This window comes from Chiloscyllium plagiosum, unplaced genomic scaffold (assembly GCF_037043375.1).
Source record: "Chiloscyllium plagiosum isolate Xiang-an unplaced genomic scaffold, Cpla_swu_hap1 HiC_scaffold_13, whole genome shotgun sequence".
Lineage (NCBI taxonomy): Eukaryota > Metazoa > Chordata > Chondrichthyes > Orectolobiformes > Hemiscylliidae > Chiloscyllium > Chiloscyllium plagiosum.
Window position 1 is genome coordinate 34,455,465 of NW_028270151.1, and position 27,918 is coordinate 34,483,382.

At 38.4% G+C, this 27,918-nt stretch overlaps 1 protein-coding gene across 1 annotated transcript in view; it reads right to left on the reverse strand.

The window, feature by feature from the left end:
• The window catches only part of LOC122556036 (uncharacterized), a 157,486-nt gene that overhangs the window by 67,967 nt on the left and 61,601 nt on the right, over nucleotides 1-27,918 (reverse strand). The window contains exons 22-40 of the mRNA XM_087993954.1: nucleotides 27,132-27,281; nucleotides 26,191-26,310; nucleotides 25,352-25,501; nucleotides 24,412-24,531; nucleotides 23,570-23,719; nucleotides 22,629-22,748; nucleotides 21,790-21,939; nucleotides 20,851-20,970; nucleotides 20,009-20,158; nucleotides 19,068-19,187; nucleotides 18,229-18,378; nucleotides 17,289-17,408; nucleotides 16,447-16,596; nucleotides 4,877-5,026; nucleotides 3,937-4,056; nucleotides 3,091-3,240; nucleotides 2,160-2,279; nucleotides 1,311-1,463; nucleotides 372-491 (exon numbers count right to left, since the gene is read on the reverse strand). Coding sequence (XP_087850080.1) covers nucleotides 372-491; nucleotides 1,311-1,463; nucleotides 2,160-2,279; nucleotides 3,091-3,240; nucleotides 3,937-4,056; nucleotides 4,877-5,026; nucleotides 16,447-16,596; nucleotides 17,289-17,408; nucleotides 18,229-18,378; nucleotides 19,068-19,187; nucleotides 20,009-20,158; nucleotides 20,851-20,970; nucleotides 21,790-21,939; nucleotides 22,629-22,748; nucleotides 23,570-23,719; nucleotides 24,412-24,531; nucleotides 25,352-25,501; nucleotides 26,191-26,310; nucleotides 27,132-27,281 — 2,583 coding nt within the window. The remainder of the gene's footprint in view (nucleotides 1-371; nucleotides 492-1,310; nucleotides 1,464-2,159; nucleotides 2,280-3,090; nucleotides 3,241-3,936; nucleotides 4,057-4,876; nucleotides 5,027-16,446; nucleotides 16,597-17,288; nucleotides 17,409-18,228; nucleotides 18,379-19,067; nucleotides 19,188-20,008; nucleotides 20,159-20,850; nucleotides 20,971-21,789; nucleotides 21,940-22,628; nucleotides 22,749-23,569; nucleotides 23,720-24,411; nucleotides 24,532-25,351; nucleotides 25,502-26,190; nucleotides 26,311-27,131; nucleotides 27,282-27,918) is intronic.

Below are 27,918 nucleotides of genomic sequence, written 5' to 3' on the forward strand. Positions count from 1 at the left end.
GCAATGATTATCATGCCTTTGAAATAAAATGCATCCATGGAATGATGTTGATCCTCTCTTTATTGGAACTGCGGTTAACATTTGTCAACCTGTTGCATGGCCATTGCTCTCCACTTTCAATCAATAATTTACAAATCTAACTTAACTAGAACATGGATTGATAACATTGAATCTAATCAATTCATTAAAGATTGGACCAGTTGTTGTGACAAGACTACATTGTCCACTGATTCAGATCAGAGTTTTGACATGTATTTCAAGAATACGGCATGACTTATAATAAAATCTCTCTTTAAAAAAGAAGTAGATAACTACTGCGTTTCCAGCTGTGATTCTGAGGCAACAAGTCATATTACTGGAAGTCTGCACACCTGTTGGTTCTGATGTACTTGGTGGGGGATTTGTGGATGTGGAGGTTGGTATTGTAGTTGTTGATTGTACAGGTGTTGAAGATGATTCAGTGGATGTAGATATAGGAACACTTGATGTACCTGTGCAATAAAAATCAAAATTTAGACTTGATTTCCAACATAACATGACTCTTAACATAGCTATCCAATCTCAGAAAGTTAAATTCTAATGTGAATTTGGAATGCCTGCGAGCCATCTGTAAAAGGTTTCATGCATTTGTAGCTATTACATTCGGACAGTCGCTACATTAACACTTTCAATAAAATAAAATATTCTGTAAGTCTACAGGTTAGATTCATCTGTTCCCAGGACGTGCATACCAATCTTTCAGTTCTCTCAGTTTTATCTGGCTTGCTTCATGTGCGCAGTTAACGTGCACGAACCCTTAAAGTTAGGCCACTTTTACAACAATGGCTATTGTACATTTGAGATAAAATGCATCTGTAAGTTTGCACTCTACTCTGCTTACTGGGTCTGAGTCTAACTTATCGCAAACGTGTTGGTTGGCCTTCGTTCTCCACTTTCAATCACTAATTTCCAAAACCAACTTCACCAGAATATGGATTGATGTCTTTTAATCTATTCAATTCATTAAAGATGGAATCCAGTTGAAGTGACTGCACAATTTTGCGTACTGACTTAGATCAGGATTTCAACATGTATTATCAGAACATATCACAAAATCTCTTTTCAGAAATGTGGATAACTCTGTTCCTTTCACAGCTATGAATCTCAGCCAAGCAGTGCTGTGAACCTTACTTTCCATGATAATGTTTAAATGATTTCTTTAGTTTTCCAAACCATCAGTTTGCAATAGCAGCAAGAGAGAAATTTCTGATACTTCTGAGTTCCTGTTGATACCAAACTGACACCCGTTGTTCAGTTCAGTGTGGACTCACCTGTTATTGGCGGAGTAGAGGTCTGTGTACTTGTTGGTTCTGATGTATCTGCTGGTGGAGTCGTGGATGTGGAGGTTGTTGTTGTTGTAGTTGTTGATGGGACAGATGTTGAAGATGATTCAGTAGGAGCAGTTGTTGAAACACTCGATGTACCTGTGTAACACAAAACAAAATTTTGCTTTTAGTTACAATATTGATTGAACCATAACTGCACCATGCAATATGGCATTGTTACATTTTCAGTTGACTCTGTTATGTAAAACAGTTAGTCCGTGAAAAGTGTAAGTTCATTTGAGCTGTTGCATTCGGAGAGTTCAGACGTAATGTTTTCATTTAAAAACACATTCTTGTGTCCATGACGTAGGTTAGTTTTGTCAGATCCTAGAATGTTGTAACCAATCCTTCCGTTTGCTCTGAATATTTCCCACATTTCTCCATTTGCAGAACTAATGTGCATTAACACTTCAATATGGCCCAGCAATGATTATCATGCATTTATAATAAAATGCATCCATTATATAATGTTGTTCCTCTCTTTATTGGAACTGTGGTTAACTTTTGTCAACATGTTGCATGGCCATTGCTCTCCACTTTCAATCAATAATTTACAAAACTAACTTAACTAGAACATGGATTGATAACATTGAATCTAATCAATTCATTAAAGATTGGACCAGTTGTTGTGACAAGACTACATTGTCCACTGATTCAGATCAGGGTTTCGACATGTCTTTCAAGAATATGCCATGACTTATAATAAAATCTCTTTTTAAAAAAAGAGGTAGGTAACTACTGCTTTTCCAGCTGTGACTCTGAGGCAACAAGTCATATTACTGGAAGTCTGCACACCTGTTAGTTCTGATGTACTTGGTGGGGGATTTGTGGATGTGGAGGTTGGTATTGTAGTTGTTGATTGTACAGGTGTTGAAGATGATTCAGCAGGAGTAGATGTAGAAACACTTGATGTACCTGTGCAATAAAAATCAAAATTTAGCCTTGATTTCCAACACAACATGACTCTTAACATAGCCATCCAATGTCAGAAAGTTAAATTCTAATACGAATTCGGATTGCCTGCGAGCCATCTGTAAAAGAGTTAATGCATTTGTAGCTGGTACATTCGGACAGTCGCTACATTAAAACTTTCAATAAAATAAAATATTCTGTAAGTCGACACGTTAGATTCATCTGTTCCCAGGACGTGCAAACCAATCTTTCAGTTCTCTCACAGTTTTGTCTGGCTTGCTTCATGTGCACAGTTAACATGCACTAGCTCTTAAATTTAGCCCACATTTACAACAATCACGATCGTACATTTGAGATAAAATGCAACTGTACTCTCTTCTGCTTACTGGCTTTGGTCTAACTTAGCTCAAACGTGTTGATTGGCCATCGTTCTCAACTTCCAATCACTAATTTCCAAAAACAACTTAACCAGAATATGGATTGATGTTTTGAATCTATTCAATTCATTAAAGATGGAATCCAATTGAAGTGAGTGCACAATTTTGTGTACTGTCTGAGATCAGGCTTTCAACATGTATTATCATAACATATAACGAAATCTCTTTTCGGAAATGTGGATATCACTGTTCCTTTTGTAGCAGTGAATCTGAGCCGAGCAGTGCTGTGAAACTTACTATCAATGATAATGTTTGAAGGCCATCAAATGTTTTCAAAACCATCAGTTTGCAATAGCTGCAAGAGAGAAATTTCTGATGCACCTAAGTTCCTGTTGATACCAAACTGACAACCGTTGTTCATTTTGGTGTGGACTCACCTGTAATTGGCGGAGTGGAGGTCTGTGTACTTGTTGGTTCTGATGTATCTGCTGGTGGAGTCGTGGATGTGGAGGTTGTTGTTGTAGTTGTTGGTGATATAAATGTTGAAGTTGATTCAGTAGGAGCAGTTGTTGAAACACTTGATGTATCTGTGCAATACAGAACAAAACTTTGCTTTTAATTACAATATTGATTGAACCATAACTGCCTCACGCAATGTGACATTGTTACATTTTCAGCTGAATTTGTTCTGTAAAACAGTTAGTCCGTGAAAAGTGTAAGTTCATTTGAGCTGTTGCATTCGGAGAGTTCAGACATAACGTTTTCACTTAAAAACACATTATTGCGTCCATGAAGTAGGTTAGTTTTGTCAGTTCCTAGAAGGTAGTAACCAATCCTTTCGTTTGCTCTGAATATTTCCCTCATTTCTCCATTTGCAGAACTAATGTGTATCAACACTTCAATCTGGCCCAGCAATGATTATCATGCAATTATAATAAAATGCATCCATTGTATAATGTTGTTCCTCTCTTTATTGGAACTGCGGTTAACTTTTGTCAACATGTTGCATGGCCATTGCTCTCCACTTTCAATCAATAAGTTACAAAATTAACTTAACTAGAACATGGATTGATAACATTGAATCTAATCAATTCATTAAAGATTGGACCAGTTGTTGTGACAAGACTACATTGTCCACTGATTCAGATCAGGGTTTTGACATGTATTTCAAGAATACGTCATGACTTATAATAAAATCTCATTTTAAAAAAAGAGGTAGGTAACAACTGTTTTTCCAGCTGTGATTCTGAGGCAACAAGTCATATTACTGGAAGTCTGCATACCTGTTGGTTCTGATGTACTTGGTGGGGGATTTGTGGATGTGGAGGTTGGTATTGTAGTTGTTGATTGTACAGGTGTTGAAGATGATTGAGCAGGAGTAGATGTAGAAACACTTGATGTACCTGTGCAATAAAAATCAAAATTTAGCCTTGATTTCCAACACAACATGACTCTTAACATAACCATCCAATGTCAGAAAGTTAAATTCTAATGCGAATTTGGAATGCCTGCGAGCCATCTGTAAAAGAGTTAATGCATTTGTAGCCAGTACGTTCAGAGAGTTACTACATTAAAACATTCAATAAAATAAAATATTCTGTAAATCTACAGGTTAGATTCATCTGTTCCCACGACGAGCATACCAATCTTTCAGTTCTCTCACAGTTTTATCTGGCTTGCTTCATGTGCACAGTTAACGTGCACGAACCCTTAAATTTAGGCCACTTTTACAACAATGGCTATTGTACATTTGAGATAAAATGCATCTGTAAGTTTGCACTCTACTCTGCTTACTGGGTCTGAGTCTAACTTATCGCAAACGTGTTGGTTGGCCATCTTCTCCACTTTCAATCACTAATTTCCAAAACCAACTTCACCAGAATATGGATTGATGTCTTTTAATCTATTCAATTCATTAAAGATGGAATCCAGTTGAAGTGACTGCACAATTTTGCGTACTGACCTAGATCAGGATTTCAACATGTATTATCAGAACATATAACAAAATCTCTTTTCAGAAATGTGGATAACTCTGTTCCTTTCGCAGCTATGAATCTCAGCCAAGCAGTGCTGTGAACCTTACTTTCCATGATAATGTTTAAATGATTTCTTTCGTTTTCCAAACCATCAGTTTGCAATAGCAGCAAGAGAGAAATTTCTGATTCTTCTGAGTTCCTGTTGATACCAAACTGACACCCGTTGTTCAGTTCGGTGTGGACTCACCTGTTATTGGCGGAGTAGAGGTCTGTGTACTTGTTGGTTCTGATGTATCTGCTGGTGGAGTCGTGGATGTGGAGGTTGTTGTTGTTGTAGTTGATGGGACAGATGTTGAAGATGATTCATTAGGAGCAGTTGTTGAAACACTTGATGTACCTGTGTAACACAAAACAAAATTTTGCTTTTAATTACAATATTGATTGAACCATAACTGCACCACACAATATGGCATTGTTACATTTTCAGTTGACTTTGTTGTGTAAAACAGTTAGTCCGTGAAAAGTGTAAGTTCATTTGAGCTGTTGCATTCAGCGAGTTCAGACATAACATGTTCACTTAAAAACAAATTATTGTGTTCATGAAGCAGATTAGTTTTGTCAGATCCTAGAATGTAGTAACCAATCCTTCCGTTTGCTCTGAATATTTCCCACATTTCTCCATTTGCAGAACTAATGTGTATCAACACTTCAATTTGGCCCAGCAATGATTATCATGCATTTGAACTAAAATGCATCCATTGGAAAATGTTCCTCCTCTCTTTATTGGAACTGCGGTTAACTTTTATCAACATGTTGCACGGCTATTGCTCTCCAGTTTCAGTCAATAATTTACAAAACTAACTTAATTAGAACATTGGTTGATGGCATTAAATCTAATCAATTCATGAAAGATTGGACCAGTTGTTGTGACAAGACAACATTGTCCACTGATTCAGATCAATGTTTTGACATGTATTTCAAGAATATGCCATGACTTATAATAAAATTTCTCTTTAAAAAAGAAGTAGGTAACTACTGTGTTTCCAGCTGTGATTCTGAGGCAACAAGTCATTTTACTGGAAGTCTGCATACCTGTTAGTTCTGATGTACTTGGTGGGGGATTTGTGGATGTGGAGGTCAGTATTGTAGTTGTTGATTGTACAGGTGTTGAAGATGATTCAGTGGATGTAGATGTAGAAATACTTGATGTATCTGTGCAATAAATATCAAAATTTAGACTTGATTTCCAACATAACATGACTCTTAACAAAGCCATCCAATCTGATAAAGTTAAATTCTAATGCGAATTTGGAATGCCTACGAGCCAGCTGTAAAAGATTTCATGCATTTGTAGCTATTACATTCGGACAGTTACTACATTAACACTTTCAATAAAATAAAATATTCTGTAACTCTACAGGTTAGATTCATCTGTTCCCAGGACGTGCATACCAATCTTTCAGTTCTCTCACAGTTTTGTCTGGCTTGCTTCATGTGCACAGTTAACATGCACTAGCTCTTACATTTAGCCCACATTTACAACAATCACTATCGTACATTTGAGATAAAATGCATCAGTACGTTTGTACTCTGCTCTGCTTACTGGGTCTGAGTCTAACTTAGCTCAAACGTGTTGGTTGGCCATCGTTCTCCACTTTCAATCACTAATTTCCAAAAACAACTTAACCAGACTATGGATTGATGTTTTGAATCTATTCAATTCATTAAAGATGGAATCCAGTTGAAGTGACTGTACAATTTTGTATACTGTCTGAGATCAGGGTTTCAACATGTATTATCGTAACATATAACGAAATCTCTTTTCGGAAATGTGGATCTCACTGTTCCTTTTGTAGCAGTGAATCTGAGCCGAGCAGTGCTGTGAAACTTACTATCAATTAAAATGTTTGATGGATTTGAAATGTTTTCAAAACCATCAGTTTGCAATAGCTGCAAGAGAGAAATTTCTGATGCGCCTTAGTTCCTGTTGATACCAAACTGACAACCGTTGTTCCGTTTGGTGTGGACTCACCTGTAATTGGCGGAGTGGAGGTCTGTGTACTTGTTGGTTCGGATGTATCTGCTGGTGGGGTCGTGGATGTGGAGGTTGTTGTTGCAGTTCTTGATGGTATAAATGTTGAAGTTGATTCAGTAGGAGCTGTTGTTGAAACACTCGATGTATCTGTGCAATACAGAACAAAACTTTTCTTTTAATTACAATATTGGTTGAACCATAACTGCCCCACGCAATGTGACATTGTTACATTTTCAGCTGAATTTGTTATGAAAAACAGTTAGTCCGTGAAAAGTGTAAGTTCATTTGAGCTGTTGCATTCGGAGACTTCAGACATAACGTTTTCACTTAAAAACACATTCTTGTGTCATGAAGTAGATTAGTTTTGTCAGTTCCTAGAATGTAGTAACCAATCCTTTCGTTTGCTCTGAATATTTCCCTCATTTCTCCATTTGCTGAACTAATGTGCATTGACACTTCAATCTGGCCCAGCAATGATTATCATGCATTTATAATAAAATGCATCCATTATATAATGTTGTTCCTCTCTTTATTGAAACTGCGGTTAACTTTTGTCAACATGTTGCATGGCCATTGCTCTCCACTTTCAATCAATAATTTACAAAACTAACTTAACTAGAACATGGATTGATGACATTGAATCTAATCAATTCATTTAAGATTGGACCAGTTGTTGTGACAAGACTACATTGTCCACTGATTCAGATCAGGATGTTGACTTGTATTTCAAGAATACATCATGACTTATAATAAAATCTCTTTTTAAAAAAAGAGGTAGGTAACTACTGCTTTTCCAGCTGTGATTCTGAAGCAACAAGTCATATTACTGGAAGTCTGCACACCTGTTGATTCTGATGTACTTGGTGGGGGATTTGTGGATGTGGAGGTTGGTATTGTAGTTGTTGATTGTCCAGGTGTTGAAGATGATTCAGCAGGAGTAGATGTAGAAACACTTGATGTACCTGTGCAATAAAAATCAAAACTTAGACTAGATTTCCAACATTACATGACTCTTAACATAGCCATCCAATCTGATAAAGTTTATTCTAATGCGAATTTGGAATGCCTGCGAGCCATCTGTAAAAGAGTTAATGCATTTGTAGCCAGTACGTTCAGAGAGTTACTACATTAAAACATTCAATAAAATAAAATATTCTGTAAATCTACAGGTTAGATTCATCTGTTCCCACGACGAGTATACCAATCTTTCAGTTCTCTCACAGTTTTATCTGGCTTGCTTCATGTGCACAGTTAACGTGCACGAACCCTTAAATTTAGGCCACTTTTACAACAATGGCTGTTGTACATTTGAGATAAAATGCATCTGTAAGTTTGCACTCTACTCTGCTTACTGGGTCTGAGTCTAACTTATCGCAAACGTGTTGGTTGGCCTTCGTTCTCCCCTTTCAATCACTAATTTCCAAAACCAACTTCACCAGAATATGGATTAATGTCTTTTAATCTATTCAATTCATTAAAGATGGAATCCAGTTGAAGTGACTGCACAATTTTGCGTACTGACTTAGATCAGGATTTCAACATGTATTATCAGAACATTTAACAAAATCGCTTTTCGGAAATGTGGACATCACTGTTCCTTTTGCAGCTGTGAATCTGAGCCAAGCAGTGCTGCGAACCTTACTATCAATGATAATGTTTAAAGGATTTGAAATGTTTTCCAAACCATCAGTATGCAATAGCTGCAAGAGAGAAATTTCTGATACTTCTGAGTTCCTGTTGATACCAAACGGAAACCCATTGTTCAGGTCGGTGTGGACTCACCTGTTATTGGCGGAGTGGAGGTCTGTGTACTTGTTGGTTCTGATGTATCTGCTGGTGGAGTCGTGGATGTGGAGGTTGTTGTTGTAGTAGTTATTGGTGGGACAGATGTTGAAGGTGATTCAGTAGGAGCAGTTGTTGAAACACTTGATGTACCTGTGCAATACAAAAAAATGTTTGCTTTTAATTACAATCTTGATTGAACCATAACTGCCCCACGCAATGTGACATTGTTACATTTTCAGCTGAATTTGTTCTGTAAAACAGTTAGTCCGTGAAAAGTGTAAGTTCATTTGAGCTGTTGCAATTCAGAGAGTTCAGACGTAATGTTTTCACTTAAAAACACATTCTTGTGTCCATGACGTAGGTTAGTTTTGTCAGATCCTTGAATGTAGTAACCAATCCTTCCGTTAGCACTGAATATTTCCCTCAATTCTCCATTTGTAGGACTAATGTGCATTAACACTTCAATATGGCCAGGCAATGATTATCATGCATTTATAATAAAATGCATCCATTATATAATGTTGTTCCTCTCTTTATTGGAACTGCGGTTAATGTTTGTCAACATGTTGCATGGCCATTGCTATCCACTTTCAATCAATAATTTACAAAACTAACTTAACTGGAACATGGATTGATAACATTGAATCTAATCAATTCATTAAAGATTGGACCAGTTGTTGTGACAAGACTACATTGTCCACTGATTCAGATCAGGGTTTTGACATGTATTTCAAGAATACGTCATGACTTATAATAAAATCTCTTATGAAAGAAGAGATAGGTAACTACTGTGTTTCCAGCTGTGATTCTGAGACAACAAGTCATCTTACTGGAAGTCTGCACACCTGTTAGTTCTGATGTACTTGGTGGGGGATTTGTGGATGTGGAGGTTGGTATTGTAGTTGTTGATTGTACAGGTGTTGAAGATGATTCAGCAGGAGTAGATGTAGAAACACTTGATGTACCTGTGCAATAAAATTTAGACTTGGTTTCCAACATAACATGACTCTTAACATAGCCATCCAATCTCAGAAAGTTAATTTGCCAAGAGGTGCGAGGGAGGAGTGAAGGACTTCTGGGAATGTTTTTAAGTGGGTGAGATCTAAACACGTAACCCTACACCCTCCCTCCCACCCACCTCCACTAACTTTACTAAGAGTCTCTAAACTAGATACATTTTCAGGTTTCTTTGTTCTTCCTTCTCTTCCTTTGTTTGATTCTGTGCGGGCTATCAGAGTAACAGGTTATGGATGTTAGGGCAGTTGCATGTTCCTCCTGCAGAATGTAGCAGGTGAGCGACACTTCACATGAATCTGCCGACTACATCTGCTGGAAGTGCACCCAACTCCAGCTCCTCGAAAACCGAGTTAGGGAACTGGAGTTGGAGCTGGATGAACTATGGACCATTCGGGAGGCTGAGGGGGAAATGAAAGGATATACAGAGAGGTGGTCACTCCCCAGACACAGGATAAGGACAGCTGGGTTACTGTCAGGGGGAAGAAAGAGAACCCATGTTCTGAGCAGGGATCACCTGTGGCCATTCCCCTCAGCAATAAGTATACCGTTTTGGATACTGCTGGTGGGGATGGCCTACCAGGGGAAAGCCACAGTTGTCAGGTATCTGGAACTGAGCCTGACACTATGGCTCAGAAGGAAAAGGGGTAGAATAGAAAAGCGCTAATGTTTGGGGACTCAATAGTCAGAAGGATTGACAGGAGATTTTGTGGACAGGAACGGGACTCCCGGAAGGTATGTTGCCTCCCTGGTGCCAGCATCTGGGATTTTGCCGATCGGGTTTACAAGATTCTGAAGGGGGAGAGGGAGCAGCCAGAAATTGTGGTACATATTGGCACCAATGATACAGCCAGGAAAGAGATTGAGGATCAGAAAAGTGACGACAGAGTTATGTTGGAAGCTGAAGAGCAGGACGAGTAGAGTAATGATCTCAGGTTTGCTACCAGTGCCACCAGTGAGGTGAGGAACAGTCAGCGAATGCAGCTTAACACATGGCTGCGAGACTGGTGCAGGAGGAAGGGCTTCAGATACCTAGACCATTGGGATACCTTCTGGGGAAGATGGGACCTGCACATGAAGGATGGGTTGCACCTGAACTGGAGGGACACAAATGTCCTGGGTGGGAGATTTGCTCATGTGATTCGGGAGGGTTTAAACTAATTTGGCAGGAGGGTGGGAATCAGAGCCACATGTCTGAGAGGGGGTCAGTTGCAAATGTGACAGTGACAGGATGTAGTGAATCCAAAAGGAAGGTTTCTCACGTGATGAAACAAAGGGATCGGTTAAAGTGTGTATGCTTTAATGCAAGGAGAGTCTGAAATAAGAGTGACAAACTTAGAGCATGGATCAGTACTTGGGACTACGATGTTGTGGCCATAACAGAGGCGTGTGTTTCACTCGGGGCAGGAATGGTTGCTTGATGTTCCAGTGTTTAGAACAGTTAGAAAGAACAGGGAGGGTGGAAAAAGAGGAGGGGGTGTAGCATTGCTAATCAGAGAATGCATCACAACTACAGAAACGAAGGTTGTTGAGAAAGGTTTGTCTACTGAGTCAGTATGGGTGGAAGTTAGGAATAGCAAGGGAGCAGCCACCGCATTGGGGGTTTCTACAGACCCCCTAATAGCAGTAGAGAGATTGAAGAATTCATAGGCGGGCAGATTCTGGAAAAATATAAAAGTAGCAGGGTTGTTGTTATGGGTGATTTCAACTTTTCCAATATCGACTGGAACTTCCTAAGTGTAAATGGTTTGGATGGAGCCAATTTTGTCAGGTGTGTTCAGGAGGGTTTCCTTACTCAGTATGTAGACAGACCGACGAGGGGAGAAGCCATTTTGGATTTGGTGCTTGGCAATGAGCCAGGACAGGTGTCAGATCTCGCATGGGAGAGCACTTTGGTGACAGTGATCACAATTGCCTCACATTTAGCATAGCCTTGGAGAAGGAAAGGAGCAATTACCAAGGAAAGATAATCAATTGGGGAAAAGGAAATTATAATGCTACCAGACAGGAGTTGGGAAGTATAGACTGGGAGCAATTGGTCCACAGAAAGGGCACAGCAGACATGTGGAGACTATTTTAGGAGCAGTTGTTGCGAGTGATGCACAAATTTGTTCCTCTGAGGCAGATAAGAAGAGGTAAGATTAAGGAACCTTGGATGACAAGAACAGAGGAACTTCTCATCAAAAGGAAGAAGGCAGCTTATGTAAGGTGGAGGAAGCAAGGATCTAGCACAGCTTTAGAGGATTACAGGCTTGCTAGAAAGGAGCTCAGAAATGGACTGAGGAAAGCCAGGAGGAGGCACGAAAAAGATTTGGCAGGAAGGATTAGGGAGAACCCAAAGGCATTTTACTCATACGTGAGGAATAAGAGAATGATCAGGGAGAAGGTAGGGCCAATCAGGAATAGCAGAGGGAACTTGTGTGTGGAGTCTGAGCAGATAGGGAGAGCCCTAAATGAGTTTTTTGCTTCGTTTTTCACCAAGTAAAGGGAACTTTTTTAGATTAGATTACTTACAGCATGGAAACAGGCCCTTCAGCCCAACAAGTCCACACCGACCCGTCGAAGCGCAAGCCACCCAGACCCATTCCCCTACATTTACCCCTTCACCTAACACTATCGGCAATTTAGCATGGCCAATTCACTTAACCTGCCCATTTTTGGATTGTGGGAGGAAACCAGAGCACCTGGAGGAAACCCACGCAGACACAGGGAGAATGTGCAAACTCCACACAGAGAGTCGCCTGAGGTGGGAATTGAACCCGGGTCTCTGGCGCTGTGAGGTAACAGCGCTAACCACTGTGTCACTTGTTGTGAATGAAAACTTGGAGGAGCTGGGATACAGGTTTGACCAGATCAAGATTGATGAAGTTGATGTGCTAGAAATTTTGGAAAACATTAAGATTGTAAAAGTCCCCAGGGCCAGACCAGATTTATCCTAGACTGCTCCAGGAAGTGAGGAAGGAGGTTGCTAAGCCACTGGCAAGGATATTTGCCTCCTCACTCTCCACGGGAATCGTACCGGGGGATTGGAAGGAGGCGAATGTTGTTCCTTTCTTCAAGAAATAGGGAAATCCCTGGCAGTTACAGACCAGTCAGTCTTATGTCTGTGGTCAGCAAAGTTGTGGAAAGCATTCTGAGGGATAGGATTTATGACTATTTGGCAAAGCATAGTGTGATTAAAGGCAGTCAGCTTGGCTTTGTGAGGGGTAGGTCATGCCTCACAAATCTTATTGAGTTCTTTGAGGAGGTGACAAGACAGGTTGATGACGGTCGAGCAGTGGATGTGGTGTATATAGATTTCAGCAAGGCATTTGATAAGGTTCCCCATGGTAGGCTCATTCATAAAGTCAGGAAGTATGGGATACAGGGAGATTTAGCTATCTGGATTCAGAATTGGCTGGCTGACAGAAGGCAGAGAGTGATTGTAGATGGAAAGTATTCTGCCTGGAGGACAGTGTTGAGTGGGGTCCAGCAAGATTCTGTACTTGGACCTCTGCTCATTGTAGTTTTTATAAAAGACTTGGATGAGGAGGTTGGGGTGGGTTAGTACATTTGCAGATGCCACAAAGGTTGGAGGTGTCGTCGATAGTATAAAGGGCTACTGCAGGCTGCAGCGCGACAGAGAGGATGCAGAACTGGGCTGAGAAATGGCAGATGGAGTTCAACCTGGATAAATGCGGAGTGATGCATTTTGGAAGGTTAAACTCAAATGCTGAATATAGGATTAAAGACAGGATTCTTGGCAGTGTGGAGGAACAGAGGGATCTGGGTGTGCAAGTACATAGATCCCTCAAAGTTGCCACCCAAGTGGATCGGGTTTTTAAGAAAGCATATGGTATTTTGTCTTTTATTAACAGGGGGATCGAGTTTAAGAGCCGTGAGGTTTTGCTACAGCTCTACAAGTCCCTGGTGAGGCCACACTTGGAATATTGTGTCCAGTTCTGGTCGGCCACTATAGGAAAGATACAGAGGCTTTGGAGAGGGTGCAAAGAAGGTTTACCAGGATGCTAACTGGACTGGAAGGCTTACCTTATGAAGAAACATTGAATAGGCTCAGACTTTTCTCTCTGGAGAGAAGGAGGAAGAGAGGAGAGCTGTTCGAGGTGTACAAAATAATGAGAGGAATAGATAGAATCAATAGCCAGAGACTTTTCCCCAGGGCAGGATTGACTGGTACGAGAAGTCATAGTTTAAAGATATTAGGAGGAAAGTACAAAGGAGACTTCAGAGGTAGGTTTTTTTCACACAGAGAGTTGTGAATGTATGGAATGCATTACCAGCGGTGGTGGTGGAAGCAGAGTCTTTGGGGACATTTAAGCGACTGCTGGGCATGCACATGGATAGCAGTGAGTTGAGGGGTGCGTACGTTGTTACTATATTTGACATTAGGGATTAAATCTCGGTACAACATCGTGGGCCAAAGGGCCTGTTCTATGCTGTACTTTTCTATGCATGTTCTATCTATCTATGTAAATTCTAAGCCAAATTTGGAATACCTGCGAGCCATCTGTAAAAGTGTTAATGCATTTGAGGCTGGTACATTCAGACAGTCACTATATTAAAACTTTCAATAAAATAAAATGTTCTGTAAATCTACATCTGTTCCCAGGACGTGCAAACCAATCTCTCAGTTCTCACACAGTTTTATCTGGCTTGCTTTATGTGCACAGTTAACGTGCACAAACTCTTCAAGTTAGCCTGCATTTACAACAATGACTATCATGCATTTGAGATAAAATGTATCTGTAAGTTCGTACTCTACTCTGCTTACTGGGTCTGAGTCTAACTTAGCTCAAACGTGTTGGTTGGCCATCGTTCTCCACTTTCAATCACTAATTTCCAAAACCACCTTAACAAGAACATGGATTGATCTCTTTGAATCTATTCAATTCAGTAAAGATGGAATCCAGTTGAAGTGACTGCAAAATTTTGCGGACTGACTTAGATCAGGGTTTCAACATGTATTATCAGAACGTATAACAAAATCTCTTTTCGGAAATGTGGGTATCACTGTTCCTTTTGCAGCTCTGAATCTGAGCCGAGCAGTGCTGTGAAACTTATTTTCAATGATAATGTTTGAAGGCTTTCAAATTTTTTCTAAGCCATCAGTTTGCAATAGCTGCAAGAGAGAAATTTCTGATGTGCTTTAGTTCCTGTTGATTCCAAAGGGAAACCCGTTGTTCAGTTGGGTGTGGACTCACCTGTTATTGGCGGAGTGGAGGTCTGTGTACTTGTTGGTTCGGATGTAGCTGCTGGTGGAGTCGTGGATATGGAGGTTGGTATTGTACTCGATGATGGTATAAATGTTGAAGATGATTCAGTAGGAGCAGTTGTTGAAACACTTGTTGTACCTGTGCAATACAAAATAAAATTTTGCTTTTAATTACAATATTGATTGAACCATAAATGCCTCACGCAATGTGACATTGTTACATTTTCAGCTGAATTTGTTCTGTAAAACAGTTAGACCGTGGAAAGTGTAAATTCATTTGAGCTGTTGAATTCGGAGAGTTCAGACGTAACGTTTTCACTTAAAAACAAATTATTGTGTCCAGGAAGCAGGTTAGTTTTGTCAGATCCTAGAATGTAGTAACCAATCCTCCCGTTTGCTCTGAATAATTCCCACATTTCTCAATTTGCAGAACTAATGTGCATTAACACTTCAATCTGGCCCAGTAATGATTATCATGCACTTGAAATAAAATGCATCCATGTATAATCTTGCTCCTCTCTTTATTGGAACTGTGGTTAACTTTTGTCAATATGTTGCATGGTCGTTGCTCTCCACTTTCAATCAATAATTTACAAAAATAACTTAACTAGAACATGGGTTGATGACATTGAATCTAATCAATTCATTAAAGATTGGACCAGTTGTTTTGACAATGCTATGTTGTCACTGATTCAGATCAGGATTCGACATGTATTTCAATAATACTTCATGATTTATAATAAAATCTCTTTTAAAAAAAGAGGTAGGTAACTACTGCTTTTCCAGCTGTGACTCTGAGACAACAAGTCATATTACTGGAAGTCTGCACACCTGTTAGTTCTGCTGTACTTGGTGGGGGATTTGTGGATGTGGAGGTTGGTATTGTAGTTGTTGATTGTACAGATGTTGAAGATGATTCAGTAGGCATAGATGTAGAAACACTTGATGTACCTGTGCAATAAAAATCAAAATTTAGACTAGATTTCCAACATTACATGACTCTAAACACAGCCATCCAATTTCAGAAAGTTAAATTCTAATGCGAATTTGGAATGTCTGCGAGCCATCTGTAAAAGAGTTAATGCCTTTGTAGCTGGTACATTCGGACAGACGCTACATTAAAACTTTCAAGAAAATAAAATATTCTGTAAATCTACAGGTTAGATTCATCTGTTCCCACAACATGCATACCAATCTTTCAGTTCTCTCACAGTTTTGTCTGGCTTGCTTCATGTGCACAGTTAATATGCACCAACGCTTTATTTTAGCCCACATTTACAACAATCACGATCGTACATTTGAGATAAAATGCATCTGTAAGTTCATACTCTACTCTGCTTACTGGGTCTGAGTCTGACTTATCTCAAACATGTTGGTTTGCCATCGTTCTCAATTTTCAATCACTAATTTCCAAAAACAACTTAACCAGAACATGGATTGATGTTTTGAATCTATTCAATTCATTAAAGATGGAATCCAGTTGAAGTGACTGTACAATTTTGCGTACTGACTTAGATCAGGGTTTCAACATGTATTATCAGAATGAATAACAAAACCTCTTTTCGGAAATGTGGATATCACTGTTCCTTTTGGAGCTGTGAATCTGAGCCAAGCAGTGCTGCGAACCTTACTATCAATGATCATGTTTGAAGGATTTGAAATGTTTTCCAAACCATCAGTTTGCAATAGCTGCAAGAGAGAAATATCTGATGCTTCTTAGTTCCTGCCGATACCAAACTGAAACCCATTGTTCAGGTCAGTGTGGACTCACCTGTTATTGGTGGAGTGGAGGTCTGTGTACTTGTTGGTTCGGATGTAGCTGCTGGTGGAGTCGTGGATGTGGAGGTTGGTATTGTAGTCGTTGATGGTATAAATGTTGTAGATGATTCAGTAGGAGCAGTTGTTGAAACACTTGATGTACCTGTGCAATACAAAACAAAATTTTGCTTTTAATTACAATCTTGATTGAACCATAACTGCCCCACGCAATGTGACATTGTTACATTTTCAGTTGAATTTGTTATGTAAAACAGTTAGTCCGTGGAAAGTGTAAGCTATTTTGACCTGTTGCATTCGGAGAGATGAGACATAATGTTTTCACTTAAAAACAAATTATTGTGTCCATGAAGCAGGTTAGTTTTGTCAGATCCTAGAATGTAGTAACCAATCCTTCCGTTTGCTCTGAATATTTTCCTCGTTTCTCCATTTGCAGAACTAATGTGTATCAACACTTCAATCTGGCCCAGTAATGATTATCATTCATTTGAAATAAAATGCATCCATGTATAATGTTGCTCCTCTCTTTATTGGAAATGTGGTTAACTTTTGTCAACATGTTGCATGGCCATTGCTCTCCACTTTCAATCAATAATTTACAAAACTAACTTAACTAGAACATGGGTTGATGGCATTAAATCTAATCAATTCATTAAAGATTGGACCAGTTGTTTTGACAATGCTATGTTGTTACTGATTCAGATCAGGATTCGACATGTATTTCAAGAATACTTCATGATTTATTCTAAAATCTCTTTTAAAAAAAGAGGTAGGTAACTACTGCTTTTCCAGCTGTGACTCTGAGGCAACAAGTCATATTACTGGAAGTCTGCACACCTGTTAGTTCTGATGTACTTGGTGGGGGATTTGTGGATGTGGAGGTTGGTATTGTAGTTGTTGATTGTACAGATGTTGAAGATGATTCAGTAGGCATAGATGTAGAAACACTTGATGTACCTGTGCAATAAAAATCAAAACTTAGACTTGATTTCCAACATGACATGACTCTTAACATAGCCATCCAATTACAGAAAGTTAAATTCTAATGCGAATTTGGAATGTCTGCGAGCCATCTGTAAAAGAGTTAATGCCTTTGTAGCTGGTACATTCGGACAGACGCTACATTAAAACTTTCAAGAAAATAAAATATTCTGTAAATCTACAGGTTAGATTCATCTGTTCCCACAACATGCATACCAATCTTTCAGTTCTCTCACAGTTTTGTCTGGCTTGCTTCACGTGCACAGTTAACATGCACTAACTCTTTATTTTAGCCCACATTTACAACAATGACTATCGTACATTTGAGATAAAATGCATCTGTAAGTTCATGCACTACTCTGCTTACTGGGTCTGAGTCTGACTTATCTCAAACATGTTGGTTGACCATCGTTCTCAATTTTCAATCACTAATTTCCAAAAACAACTTAACCAGAACATGGATTGATGTTTTGAATCTATTCAATTCATTAAAGATGGAATCCAGTTGAAGTGACTGTACAATTTTGCGTACTGACTTAGATTAGGGTTTCAGCATGTATTATCAGAATGTATAACAAAATCTCTTTTCGGAAATGTGGATATCACTGTTCCTTTTGCAGCTGTGAATCTGAGCCAAGCAGTGCTGCGAACCTTACTATCAATGATAATGTTTGAAGGATTTGAAATTTTTTCCAAACCATTAGTTAGCAAAAGCTGCAAGAGAGAAATTTCTGATGCTTCTTAGTTCATGTCGATACCACACTGAAACCCGTTGCTCAGGTCGGTGTGGACTCACCTGTTATTGGCGGAGTGGAGGTCTGTGTACTTGTTGGTTCGGATGTAGCTGCTGGTGGAGTCGTGGATGTGGAGGTTGGTATTGTAGTCGTTGATGGTATAAATGTTGAAGATGATTCAGTAGGAGCAGTTGTTGAAACACTTGATGTACCTGTGCAATACAAAACAAAATTTTGCTTTTAATTACAATCTTGATTGAACCATAATTGCCCCACGCAATGTGACATTGTTACATTTTCAGTTGAATTTGTTCTGTAAAACAAATTCAAAAGTGCAAGTTCATTTGAGCTGTTGAATTCGGAGAGTTCAGACGTAAAGTTTTCACTTAAAAACAATTTATTGTGTCCATGAAGCAGGTTAGTTTTGTCAGTTCCTAGAATGTAGTAACCAATCCTTCCGTTTGCTCGGAATATTTCCCACATTTCTCCATTTGCTGGACGAATGTGCATTAACACTTCAATTTGGCCCAGCAATGATTATCATGCATTTGAAATAAAATGCATCCATTGTATAATGTTGATCCTCTCTTTATTGGAACTGCGGTTAACGTTTGTCAACCTGTTGCATGGCCATTGCTCTATACTTTCAATCAATAATTTACAAAACTAACTTAACTAGAACATGGATTGATGGCATTAAATCTAATCAATTCATTAAAGATTGGACCAGTTGTTGTGACAAGACTACATTGTCCACTGATTCAGATCAGGGTTTCGACATGTATTTTAAGAATACGTCATGACTTATAATAAAATCTCCTTTAAAAGAAGAGGTAGGTAATTACTGCGTTTCCAGCTGTGATTCTGAGGCAAAAATTCATTTTACTGGAAGTCTGCACACCTGTTAGTTCTGATGTACTTGGTGGGGGATTTGTGGATGTGGAGGTGGGTATTGTAGTTGTTGATTGTACAGGTGTTGAAGATGATTCAGCAGGAGTAGATGTAGAAACACTTGATGTACCTGTGCAATAAAAATCAAAATTTAGCCTTGATTTCCAACACAACATGACTCTTAACATAGCCATCCAATGTCAGAAAGTTAAATTCTAAGCCAAATTTGGAATGCCTGCGAACCATCTGTAAATGGGTTAATGCATTTGTAACTGGTACATTCGGTTAGTCACTAAATTAAAACTTTCAGGAAAATAAAATATTCTGTAGCTCTACAGGTTAGATTCATTTGTTCCCTGGATGTGCAAACCAATCTTTCCGTTCTCTCACAGTTTTGTCTGGCTTGCTTCAGGTGCACATTTAACATGCACTAGCTCTTACTTTTTGCCCACATTTACAACAATGACTATCGTACATTTGTGAAAAAATGCATCTGTAAGTTCGTACTCTACTCTGCTTACTGGGTCTGAGTCTAACTTAGCTCAAACATGTTGGTTGGCCATCGATCTCCACTTTCAATCACAATTTTCCAAAACCAACTTAACCAGCGTATGGATTAATGTCTTTGAATCTATTCAATTCATTAAAGATGGAATCCAATTAAAGTGACTGCAAAATTTTGCGTACTGTTTTAGATCAGGGTTTCAACATGTATTATCAGAACGTAGAACAAAATCTCTTTTCGGAAATGTGGATATCACTGTTCCTTTTGCAGCTCTGAATCTGAGCCGAGCAGTGCTGTGAAGCTTATTATCAATGATAATATTTGAAGGCTTTCAAATTTTTTCTAAGCCATCAGTTTGCAATAGCTGCAAGAGAGAAATTTCTGATGTGCTTTAGTTCCTGTTGATTCCAAAGGGAAACCCGTTGTTCAGTTGGGTGTGGACTCACCTGTAATTGGCGGAGTGGAGGTCTGTGTACGTGTTGGTTCGGATGTATCTGCTGGTGGGGTCATGGATATGGAGGTTGGTAATGTAGTTGTTGATGGTATAAATGTTGAAGATGATTCAGTAGGAGCAGTTGTTGAAACACTTGATGGACCTGTACATAACAAAACAAAATTTTGCTTTTAATTACAATCTTGACTGAACCATAACTGCCCCACGCAATGTGACATTGCTACATTTTCAGCTGAATTTGTTCTGTAAAACAGTTAGTCCGTGGAAAGTGTAAGCTATTTTGACCTGTTGCATTCGGAGAGATGAGACATAATGTTTTCACTTAAAAACAAATTATTGTGTCCATGAAGCAGGTTAGTTTTGTCAGATCCTAGAATGTAGTAACCAATCCTTCCGTTTGCTCTGAATATTTCCCTCATTTCTCCATTTGCAGAACTAATGTGTATCAACACTTCAATCTGGCCCAGTAATGATAATCATGCATTTGAAAAAAAATGCATCAATGTATAATGTTGCTCCTCTCTTTATTGGAACTGTGATTAACTTTTGTCAACATGTTGCATGGCCATTGCTCTCCACTTTCAATCAATAATTTACAAAACTAACTTAACTAGAACATGGGTTGATGGCATTAAATCTAATGAATTTATTAAAGATTGGACCAGTTGTTTTGACAATGCTATGTTGTCACTGATTCAGATCAGGATTCGACATGTATTTCAAGAATACTTCATGATTTATTCTAAAATCTCTTTTAAAAAGAGAGGTAGGTAACTACTGCTTTTCAGGCTGTGACTCTGAGGCAACAAGTCATATTACTGGAAGTCTGCACACCTGTTAGTTCTGATGTACTTGGTGGGGGATTTGTGGATGTGGAGGTTGGTATTGTAGTTGTTGATTGTACAGATGTTGAAGATGATTCAGTAGGCATAGATGTAGAAACACTTGATGTACCTGTGCAATAAAAATCAAAATTTAGACTAGATTTCCAACATTACATGACTCTTAACATAGCCATCCAATTACAGAAAGTTAAATTCTAATCCGAATTTGGAATGTCTGTGAGCCGTCTGTAAAAGAGTTAATGCCTTTGTAGCTGGTACATTCGGACAGACGCTACATTAAAACTTTCAAGAAAATAAAATATTCTGTAAATCTACAGGTTAGATTCATCTGTTCCCAAACATGCATACCAATCTTTCAGTTCTCTCACAGTTTTGTCTGGCTTGCTACACGTGCACAGTTAACATGCACTAACTCTTTATTTTAGCCCACATTTACAACAATGACTATCGTACATTTGAGATAAAATGCATCTGTAAGTTCATACACTACTCTGCTAACTGGGTCTGAGTCTGACTTATCTCAAACATGTTGGTTGACCATCGTTCTCAATTTTCAATCACTAATTTCCAAAAACAACTTAACCAGAACATGGATTGATGTTTTGAATCTATTCAATTCATTAAAGATGGAATCCAGTTGAAGTGACTGTACAATTTTGCGTACTGACTTAGATCAGGGTTTCAACATGTATTATCAGAATGTATAACAAAACCTCTTTTCGGAAATGTGGATATCACTGTTTGTTTTGGAGCTGTGAATCTGAGCCAAGCAGTGCTGCGAACCTTACTATCAATGATAATGTTTGAAGGATTTGAAATGTTTTCCAAACCATCAGTTTGCAATAGCTGCAAGAGAGAAATTTCTGATGCTTCTTAGTTCCTGTCGATACCAAACTGAAACCCATTGTTCAGGTCAGTGTGGACTCACCTGTTATTGGCAGAGTGGAAGTATGTGTACTTATTGGTTCGGATGTAGCTGCTGGTGGAGTCGTGGATGTGGAGGTTGGTATTGTAGTCGTTGATGGTATAAATGTTGTAGATGATTCAGTAGGAGCAGTTGTTGAAACACTTGATGTACCTGTGCAATACAAAACAAAATTTTGCTTTTAATTACAATCTTGATTGAACCATAACTGCCCCACGCAATGTGACATTGTTACAATTTCAGTTGAATTTGTTCTGTAAAACAAATTCAAAAGTGCAAGTTAATTTGAGCTGTTGCATTCGGAGAGTTCAGACGTAACGTTTTCACTTAAAAACAATTTATTGTGTCCATGAAGCAGGTTAGTTTTGTCAGTTCCTAGAATGTAGTAACCAATCCTTCCGTTTGCTCTGAATATTTCCCACATTTCTCCATTTGCTGGACTAATGTGCATTAACACTTCAATTTGGCCAAGCAATGATTATCATGCATTTGAAATATAATGCATCCATTGTATAATGTTGATCCTCTCTTTATTGGAACTGCGGTTAACGTTTGTCAACATGTTGCATGGCCATTGCTCTCCACTTTCAATCAATAATTTACAAAACTAACTTAACTAGAACATGGATTGATGGCATTAAATCTAATCAATTCATTAAAGATTGGACCAGTTGTTGTGACAAGACTACATTGTCCACTGATTCAGATCAGGGTTTCGACATGTATTTTAAGAATACGTCATGACTTATAATAAAATCTCCTTTAAAAGAAGAGGTAGGTAATTACTGCGTTTCCAGCTGTGATTCTGAGGCAAAAATTCATTTTACTGGAAGTCTGCACACCTGTTAGTTCTGATGTACTTGGTGGGGGATTTGTGGATGTGGAGGTCAGTATTGTAGTTGTCGATTGTACAGGTGTTGAAGATGATTCAGCAGGAGTAGATGTAGAAACACTTGATGTACCTGTGCAATAAAAATCAAAATTTAGCCTTGATTTCCAACACAACATGACTCTTAACATAGCCATCCAATGTCAGAAAGTTAAATTCTAAGCCAAATTTGGATTGCCTGCGAACCATCTGTAAATGGGTTAATGCATTTGTAACTGGTACATTCGGTTAGTCACTAAATTAAAACTTTCAGGAAAATAAAATATTCTGTAGCTCTACAGGTTAGATTCATTTGTTCCCTGGATGTGCAAACCAATCTTTCAGTTCTCTCACAGTTTTGTCTGGCTTGCTTCAGGTGCACATTTAACATGCACTAGCTCTTACTTTTTGCCCACATTTACAACAATGACTATCGTACATTTGTGAAAAAATGCATCTGTAAGTTCGTACTCTACTCTGCTTACTGGGTCTGAGTCTAACTTCGCTCAAACATGTTGGTTGGCCATCGTTCTCCACTTTCAATCACAATTTTCCCAAACCAACCTAACCAGCGTATGGATTAATGTCTTTGAATCTATTCAATTCATTAAAGATGGAATCCAATTAAAGTGACTGCACAAATTTGTGTACTGACTTAGATCAGGGTTTCAACATGTATTATCAGAACGTATAACAAAATCTCTTTTCGGAAATGTGGATATCACTGTTCCATTTGCAGCTGTGAATCTGAGCCGAGCAGTGCTGTGAAACTTATTTTCAATGATAATGTTTGAAGGCTTTCAAATTTTTTCAAAGCCATCAGTTTGCAATAGCTGCAAGAGAGAAATTTCTGATGTGCTTTAGTTCCTGTTGATTCCAAAGGGAAACCCGTTGTTCAGTTGGGTGTGGACTCACCTGTAATTGGCGGAGTGGAGGTCTGTGTACTTGTTGGTTCGGATGTTTCTGCTGGTGGGGTCGTGGATATGGAGGTTGGTATTGTAGTTGTTGATGGTATAAATGTTGAAGATGATTCAGTAGGAGCAGTTGTTGAAACACTTGATGGACCTGTACATAACAAAACAAAATTTTGCTTTTAATTACAATCTTGACTGAACCATAACTGCTTCACGCAATGTGACATTGCTACATTTTCAGCTGAATTTGTTATGTAAAACAGTTAGTCCGTGGAAAGTGTAAGCTATTTTGACCTGTTGCATTCGGAGAGATGAGACATAATGTTTTCACTTAAAAACAAATTATTGTGTCCATGAAGCAGGTTAGTTTTGTCAGATCCTAGAATGTATTAACCAATCCTTCCGTTTGCTCTGAATATTTCCCTCATTTCTCCATTTGCAGAACTAATGTGTATCAACACTTCAATCTGGCCCAGTAATGATAATCATGCATTTGAAATAAAATGCATCCATGTATAATGTTGCTCCTCTCTTTATTGGAACTGTGGTTAACTTTTGTCAACATGTTGCATGGCCATTGCTCTCCACTTTCAATCAATAATTTACAAAACTAACTTAACTAGAACATGGGTTGATGGCATTAAATCTAATGAATTCATTAAAGATTGGACCAGTTGTTTTGACAATGCTATGTTGTCACTGATTCAGATCAGGATTCGACATGTATTTCAAGAATACTTCATGATTTATTCTAAAATCTATTTTAAAAAGAGAGGTAGGTAACTACTGCTTTTCCAGCTGTGACTCTGAGGCAACAAGTCATATTACTGGAAGTCTGCACACCTGTTAGTTCTGATGTACTTGGTGGGGGATTTGTGGATGTGGAGGTTGGTATTGTAGTTGTTGATTGTACAGATGTTGAAGATGATTCAGTAGGCATAGATGTAGAAACACTTGATGTACCTGTGCAATAAAAATCAAAATTTAGACTAGATTTCCAACATTACATGACTCTTAACATAGCCATCCAATTACAGAAAGTTAAATTCTAATCCGAATTTGGAATGTCTGCGAGCCGTCTGTAAAAGAGTTAATGCCTTTGTAGCTGGTACATTCGGACAGACGCTACATTAAAACTTTCAAGAAAATAAAATATTCTGTAAATCTACAGGTTAGATTCATCTGTTACCACAACATGCATACCAATCTTTCAGTTCCCTCACAGTTTTGTCTGGCTTGCTTCATGTGCACAGTTAACATGCACTAACTCTTTATTTTAGCCCACATTTACAACAATGACTATCGTACATTTGAGATAAAATGCATCTGTAAGTTCATACACTACTCTGCTAACTGGGTCTGAGTCTGACTTATCTCAAACATGTTGGTTGACCATCGTTCTCAATTTTCAATCACTAATTTCCAAAAACAACTTAACCAGAACATGGATTGATGTTTTGAATCTATTCAATTCATTAAAGATGGAATCCAGTTGAAGTGACTGCACAAATTTGCGTACTGACTTAGATCAGGGTTTCAACATGTATTATCAGAACGTATAACAAAATCTCTTTTCCGAAATGTGGATATCACTGTTTGTTTTGGAGCTGTGAATCTGAGCCAAGCAGTGCTGCGAACCTTACTATCAATGATAATGTTTGAAGGATTTGAAATGTTTTCCAAACCATCAGTTTGCAATAGCTGCAAGAGAGAAATTTCTGATGCTTCTCAGTTCCTGTCAATACCATACTGAAACCTGTCGTTCAGGTCGGTGTGGACTCACCTGTTATTGGCGGAGTGGAGGTCTGTGTACTTGTTGGTTCGGATGTAGCTGCTGGTGGAGTCGTGGATGTGGAGGTTGGTATTGTAGTCGTTGATGGTATAAATGTTGAAGATGATTCAGTAGGAGCAGTTGTTGAAACACTTGATGGACCTGTACATAACAAAACAAAATTTTGCTTTTAATTACAATCTTGATTGAACCATAATTGCCCCACGCAATGTGACATTGTTACATTTTCAGTTGAATTTGTTCTGTAAAACAAATTCAAAAGTGCAAGTTCATTTGAGCTGTTGCATTCGGAGAGTTCAGACGTAACGTTTTCACTTAAAAACAATTTATTGTGTCCATGAAGCAGGTTAGTTTTGTCAGTTCCTAGAATGTAGTAACCAATCCTTCCGTTTGCTCTGAATATTTCCCACATTTCTCCATTTGCTGGACTAATGTGCATTAACACTTCAATTTGGCCCAGCAATGATTATCATGCATTTGAAATAAAATGCATCCATTGTATAATGTTGATCCTCTCTTTATTGGAACTGCGATTAACATTTGTCAACATGTTGCATGGCCATTGCTCTCCACTTTCAATCAATAATTTACAAAACTAACTTAACTAGAACATGGATTGATGGCATTAAATCTAATCAATTCATTAAAGATTGGACCAGTTGTTGTGACAAGACTACATTGTCCACTGATTCAGATCAGGGTTTCGACATGTATTTTAAGAATACGTCATGACTTATAATAAAATCTCCTTTAAAAGAAGAGGTAGGTAATTACTGCGTTTCCAGCTGTGATTCTGAGGCAAAAATTCATTTTACTGGAAGTCTGCACACCTGTTGGTTCTGATGTACCTGGTGGGGGATTTGTGGATGTGGAGGTCAGTATTGTAGTTGTTGATTGTACAGGTGTTGAAGATGATTCAGCAGGAGTAGATGTAGAAACACTTGATGTACCTGTGCAATAAAAATCAAAACTTAGCCTTGATTTCCAACACAACATGACTCTTAACATAGCCATCCAATGTAAGAAAGTTAAATTCTAAGCCAAATTTGGAATGCCTGCGAACCATCTGTGAATGTGTTAATGCATTTGTAGCTGGTACATTCGGTTAGTCACTAAATTAAAACTTTCAGGAAAATAAAATATTCTGTAACTCTACAGGTTAGATTCATTTGTTCCCTGGATGTGCAAACCAATCTTTCAGTTCTCTCACAGTTTTGTCTGGCTTGCTTCAGGTGCACATTTAACATGCACTAGCTCTTACTTTTTGCCCACATTTACAACAATGACTATCGTACATTTGTGAAAAAATGCATCTGTAAGTTCGTACTCTACTCTGCTTACTGGGTCTGAGTCTAACTTAGCTCAAACATGTTGGTTGGCCATCGTTCTCCACTTTCAATCACAATTTTCCCAAACCAACCTAACCAGCGTATGGATTAATGTCTTTGAATCTATTCAATTCATTAAAGATGGAATCCAATTAAAGTGACTGCACAATTTTGCGTACTGACTTAGATCAGGGTTTCAACATGTATTATCAGAACGTATAACAAAATCTCTTTTCGGAAATGTGGATATCACTGTTCCATTTGCAGCTGTGAATCTGAGCCGAGCAGTGCTGTGAAACTTATTTTCAATGATAATGTTTGAAGGCTTTCAAATTTTTTCAAAGCCATCAGTTTGCAATAGCTGCAAGAGAGAAATTTCTGATGTGCTTTAGTTCCTGTTGATTCCAAAGGGAAACCCGTTGTTCAGTTGGGTGTGGACTCACCTGTAATTGGCGGAGTGGAGGTCTGTGTACTTGTTGGTTCGGATGTTTCTGCTGGTGGGGTCGTGGATATGGAGGTTGGTATTGTAGTTGTTGATGGTATAAATGTTGAAGATGATTCAGTAGGAGCAGTTGTTGAAACACTTGATGGACCTGTACATAACAAAACAAAATTTTGCTTTTAATTACAATCTTGACTGAACCATAACTGCCCCACGCAATGTGACATTGCTACATTTTCAGCTGAATTTGTTATGTAAAACAGTTAGTCCGTGGAAAGTGTAAGCTATTTTGACCTGTTGCATTCGGAGAGATGAGACATAATGTTTTCACTTAAAAACAAATTATTGTGTCCATGAAGCAGGTTAGTTTTGTCAGATCCTAGAATGTAGTAACCAATCCTTCCGTTTGCACTGAATATTTCCCTCATTTCTCCATTTGCAGAACTAATGTGTATCAACACTTCAATCTGGCCCAGTAATGATAATCATGCATTTGAAATAAAATGCATCCATGTATAATGTTGCTCCTCTCTTTATTGGAACTGTGGTTAACTTTTGTCAACATGTTGCATGGCCATTGCTCCCCACTTTCAATCAATAATTTACAAAACTAACTTAACTAGAACATGGGTTGATGGCATTAAATCTAATGAATTCATTAAAGATTGGACCAGTTGTTTTGACAATGCTATGTTGTCACTGATTCAGATCAGGATTCGACATGTATTTCAAGAATACTTCATGATTTATTCTAAAATCTATTTTAAAAAGAGAGGTAGGTAACTACT